This window comes from Austrofundulus limnaeus, unplaced genomic scaffold (assembly GCF_001266775.1).
Source record: "Austrofundulus limnaeus strain Quisiro unplaced genomic scaffold, Austrofundulus_limnaeus-1.0 Scaffold52, whole genome shotgun sequence".
In the NCBI taxonomy this organism is placed as follows: domain Eukaryota; kingdom Metazoa; phylum Chordata; class Actinopteri; order Cyprinodontiformes; family Rivulidae; genus Austrofundulus; species Austrofundulus limnaeus.
Window position 1 is genome coordinate 1,199,756 of NW_013952454.1, and position 5,604 is coordinate 1,205,359.

General features: G+C 38.3%; 1 protein-coding gene across 1 annotated transcript in view; it reads right to left on the reverse strand.

The window, feature by feature from the left end:
• The window catches only part of si:dkey-233k19.3 (dynein heavy chain 11, axonemal), a gene marked incomplete at its 5' end in the record, with an annotated part of 47,261 nt that overhangs the window by 20,162 nt on the left and 21,495 nt on the right, over positions 1-5,604 (reverse strand). Inside the window, 6 exon segments of the mRNA XM_014008736.1 lie at positions 1,794-1,936; positions 2,028-2,151; positions 2,646-2,808; positions 2,916-3,109; positions 3,202-3,363; positions 3,441-3,680. Coding sequence (XP_013864190.1) covers positions 1,794-1,936; positions 2,028-2,151; positions 2,646-2,808; positions 2,916-3,109; positions 3,202-3,363; positions 3,441-3,680 — 1,026 coding nt within the window.

Here is a 5,604-nt window from a genome sequence, read left to right on the forward strand (position 1 = left end):
CAGGGGAACACTGAAAACACTAGAAAACTAAGGAAAATAAACACAGACCATGACATCACCTCTGTTTTGTTTTCATTAAAATTTAAGAAATTTAAGGCCAACCAAGCTTTAATATCTCCTAGACATGCCAGGAGATGTTTTATATTTTTATTAAATACACAACAAATTTTCTTTTATTGTTGTAAATGCACATTTTTTTTTCAACATGACGCCGCACCAGCAGGCAGTTGTAGTAGCAGCTCAGCAAGAGCTCTGTGTTTTTTCTAGTTTGAGTCTATTTTTCTATTTTCTAYGCTGTCTTTTTTTATTATTATTTCTATATTACTACGTTTTTGCTCATGTAATGGACTAATTATCTATCTGTGTCACATRTTCAATGTTAATCTGTTTGTCCAGACAACAGGACACCGCAATGGACWGACCTCTMTTGTTTGATAAGACACTCTTTGAGCTGGGAGCCCTGTGATAGGCTGGAGAGCACATGGGGCGATCTGTGATTGGTTACAAGCACGTCATATGATGTTATCATGGCGTATATTATTGGCTGTGTCCGCTGACGTGTCAGCGACAAGCCAACGGGAACTTACTGATTGAGTCCTGTTTGTTTGTTGCTCAGAATTAAATCATTTATTAMGACCATACACGCAGACTTTTCTGGCATTATTCCAACGTGTTTCTGCCTTCATACCACGACACTCACAATAGAGCTGACTTTTTTCTTGGAGACACTGTTTTTATTTACATAGCATAGCACTATAGCTATGTCACATAGCAAGATACTGTTTCTGTGGATTGATGTACMGTATTTATTCGTGTATAATACGATCTCATGTATAATACGACCCCCCTTTTTTGAGCTTAGAAAGCATAAAAAATTTAATCCTCAAACTACCTCCAATTTCATTCCGACTTCAAGATTTTTCAGCCTTTGCAATCTTTATACATATCAGTAAAATGATCATTGGACTGTTCATTTTATTTTAACAACATATGTACTAAAAGGTATTTTGACAACAAATATACTGTATATCAGCTGTAGCAGCATCATATGAATTCTGGCATTTTACACATAGTCCACCAGGAGGTGCCAACACAAAAGTCAGAGACATCACATGAGATTTGGGCCATCTTATGGGGGAAAAGCAGATTACTTCCTACTCGCGAGCGCCCCCTCTGGTGGGGTAACTTTTGTCAGGGATACAAACTTTTTCAGAACACCGGTAGACGGCAGCCATTACAGATGAACATGTGTTTGTTGTTGTTCCAGGAGCAGCTCGGTCACACGCTAATGTCATTAGTTTGTTATCATTACTAAAGTGCAGGACTACTTTCACCCCCCTTTTTTTCACATCAAGTCACCTGCCTGGATCTGTTATTATCTCGCTCTGAGGCACGGAGGAGTGTCAGAGGTAAGCTTGCTTCAACTGCTTTTTACGTYGTGGTCTCATTTCCGGTCTGTGAATGAAGCTGAAATTTCAGTTAAAATACATAAGTAAAAATATTTATCCAAGTATAATACTACCCCCCAACTTTATAGATGATTTTATGGATTTAATTTCACGTATTATACTTGAATAAATACCTTATTTAGAAGGTCAGTGGCTAATTCTGTGACGAAACAGTTTTCCAAACAGAATWTAAACATATCTCTGCAGCACCACGAGAGACAAAATTCTAAGTTTCTGCACTGCTAGAGACTCCTGGTACACAAAAAATGCATTTAACTGCTAAAAAGTGGATTTTGCATGATGTATCACTTTTAAAAAGATTACAGCAAATTACAAAATCTGTACCGTGAGCTGTAGTTGCACTCTGTCTGTGAAGAATCTCCAGCAGTTCTCTCTGTTGTCCAGCAGTCCCAGCTCTCGTACCTCAGCTCTCACACTGGATACAATGTCTTCAATCTCCTCCTCACTGAAGATCTCTGGAATTTCACCTGGAGGGAAAGAGTCTTAATTCAAATCTGAAGTGCTCTGACCAACAGACAGGTAAAACACACCGCAAAGTTTATGGCTTTTAGATCTGACCTGATGCCAGTAAGTGATTAATAGGAACCAGAAAATGCTCATCAGGTATGTGCGCATCACTCAGGAGCAAAGCCACACGCTGATTCTTTACTCCAGCCTTTAGTAGTAATCCTGCCAAGTCCTTCTAAAAAAATAAAATAAAATAAAAACTTCAACAGACCAAGAATGGATACCAAAGTGTGAAGCATTCATGCTATATTGAGCCAACGGGAAGTGTTTTATTGTTTAACAATCAACTGGAGAATACTTATATTTTTAAAATGCCATAAATGATTCAATTAAAATACTTGCTGCATCAATAAGATATTAAATTCCTTATAGGTGACTTGTAATTATATCTGACAAACACTTTATGCATGACTAAAGAAGCTGAGCAAAAAATAAATGACATCAATATCCAGAGGACAATCAACAGTGAATCAATTATCTGCATGAAAACAGAAAGAAAACTGACCAAGAAATATTTAAATACTTTTCTATTTCATATTACAAGAATATTATGCAAGAATATGTCTATGATATGTAGCTAAAACAGTTTTTCATGAACTGTACCGTTTTCTTCCAATTCATGTTTTATGTTCTTTCTGGGTTCAGTTTTGAATAAAAGTCCATTTTTACCTTGAAGTCCTGGATGTTGTAACCTGTTCTCAGGGTGATTTCAAAGACTTCGACAGAAGATATGTAAGCAGCCAGGCGAGTCAGGCTCTGTTTTCCACTTCCCCCTACTCCAACCAGTAAGCCGTGAACCCTTGGAGCCTCCAGGATACGACTAATACGACAACTGATGACAATAAAATCTTTGTTATGGCTCTGCAGAGAAATTATTTTTACAGCAGTTGAATTTTCACCAGGTTCAATCCTTTAATAATTTGGGACTACATGACTTACACGTGCTGCATAGCATCTTCAAACAACACAAGATTCATGGCTGGATAGAGCTCGTTGTAGCTTTCTAGTGCGTCTGTGAGGATGGTTCTGAGTTCAGACCAGCTTGTGATCGGGGCATAAGACTGTTCATCACCCTTGTGTGCAAAACGGCAATAAAGGAGGGGCTGTGTGTTCACCAGTTTGTACTCCTGTCTCTGAAAAATAAGTTTTTATATTTTTTTGTCACTGTCATTATTTTCCAATAAAAACAGCAGTTTCTTCTTTTTTACGAGAATCCGCATTGCACCTCAAAACATTCATGCTCAGTCTCCATCTGGAGCTTCTGGAAGAGCTGAAGGTCTTTCGCATCTACCAATCTGTCTGAGTACACTCGGCGGGACTCGTGGCACCACAGCATCACTATATCAGTGGTTTCTCTCACACTGTCAGAGCTAGGTAAGAGAATGCCCTAAATAACAAAGATAACTGTTAATATTTTTTTCTATTACAACACCTAGTACAAAATGAGCTTACTATGGGAATTACCTGCAAGACATTAGATATGTCTCGGAGATTAAACGTGTAGTGAAACTTGATGGCGGTAGGCAGAAAATTATGAACCATCTTGTGATGGAGAACGATGAGAGCTCGGACAATGGAGGCAGAGCCTCTCTGAACCAGCAAACTGAAAGGCTGCTTCTTCAAATGGTCGCACAAGATCTGACTGTAGATYGATGTCTGAGCCTCAGATGAAGGGAAGTTCACTGCAAACACTGAGAAATGTCGCTGTTGGGGGGAGCAAGGATGCAAGAGAATTTTAGAAAATACTGAGCAATAAAAAAATCAATACCTCATTATTACTGTAAAAACATCAAATGTTTCTACTGTATGCAATGTTAATATGTATATCTGATTATACTGTATGATAAATATCACTTCAATAATTACCTCTAACTGAACATTGAAACTATAAGAATAAAATACACTGAGCACGGAAAGTAATTTCTGTTTGGTAGATTTGTTGTAATAATGCTTCAAGCCTGTTAATTTCAACATACTTGAAAAAAAACTAAGTAAAAGTATAATTACATGAACAGAAAATGACTTTGGTAAAACTAAATTTCATTGATGAGAAAACTACTCAAGTAAAAGTCATAAAACTGTTCACAAAAACTGGGAAACTAAAAGTAAAAGTACTTCTACACACTCTCTAAATGTTGAATTTCCTGAACCAAACGGTTCCACTAAAACAGGTTGAGTAAAGTGAGCAATATATATATATATATATGTTTTGCTCAATTTACTGAACTAGGCTTAGAGGACCCAGATGACATGACTGAGTAAATTCAACACCATTTTTTTAGAGCATGGAAACATCTTTCATGATGAGTTMGAACAAATTTTTATTTTGTAACAAGTAACTAGGTGTTACATTTTAAAGTAAAGAAGTAAAAGTATAATTTTTAGCTTTAAAATGTAACGAAGTAAAAGTAAAAGTAGACATTTGAAAAAATAATTAGTAAAATTAAAAATCCTCAAAAAACTACTTAAGTACTGTAACAAAGTAAATGTACTTAGTTACTATAAACCTCTGGTTAATTTCCCTTTTAATTGGTGCCACATGTGTAAGGAATGTATTTGTGGGATGAGCAGTGGAGCTGAGTAAGTGGGTTTCTATGGAGAACCGTTTCATTCAAAATTAAATAAATAAATAAATATAAAGACATGCTAAAAATGTATTATAATTTTATTGATTTTGTTTTATTTCACAGGGACATTTATTTATTTGATGGAATATTTATTAATACTTTATTAATCACATTATTCATTTACTTCATTTTAAGTGAGACGGCTCTCTGTAAAATTATAGCCATCGATCAATTAAAATAAAGTAAGCACAGGTGGACTTCTAAACAGTTTGATGCAGGTATGATGTCATGCAGGTAGGCTGAGACAGTCAGACAGGTGGACCTACCGTAGGAAAGAGGATCTCTCCTCACAGCTGGAAGAGAAGGAAGGAAGTTGAACAAAGAAGAAAAGACAAAGACGAGCCTCATCTTTCATTAAATCAAACGCCAAAGATAAAAACTGTTCAGAGGAAGAAGCTTTTAGAGGAGCCGCGTGTTTCCTCAGCTGGGAGGAGCTAAACCTGTGGTCAGGTGTAAACTCACTGCGGTCAGGTGTGTGAGCTCACTGCGGTCAGGTGTAAACTCACTGCGGTCAGGTGTGAACTCACTGCGGTCAGGTGTGAACTCACTGCGGTCAGGTGTGTAAACTCACTGCGGTCAGGTGTGTGAACTCACTGTGGCCAGGTGTAAACTCACTGCGGCCAGGTGTGAACTCACTGCGGTCAGGTGTGAACTCACTGCGGTCAGGTGTAAACTCACTGCGGTCAGGTGTAAACTCACTGCGGTCAGGTGTGTGAACTCACTGTGGTCAGGTGTGAACTCACTGCGGTCAGGTGTAAACTCACTGCGGTCAGGTGTGTGAACTCACTGCGGTCAGGTGTGTGAACTCACTGCGGTCAGGTGTGTGAACTCACTGCGGTCAGGTGTGTGAACTCACTGCGGTCAGGTGTAAACTCACTGCGGTCAGGTGTGTGAACTCACTGTGGTCAGGTGTAAACTCACTGCGGTCAGGTGTGTGAACTCACTGTGGTCAGGTGTGTGAACTCACTGTGGTCAGGTGTAAACTCACTGTGGTCAGGTGT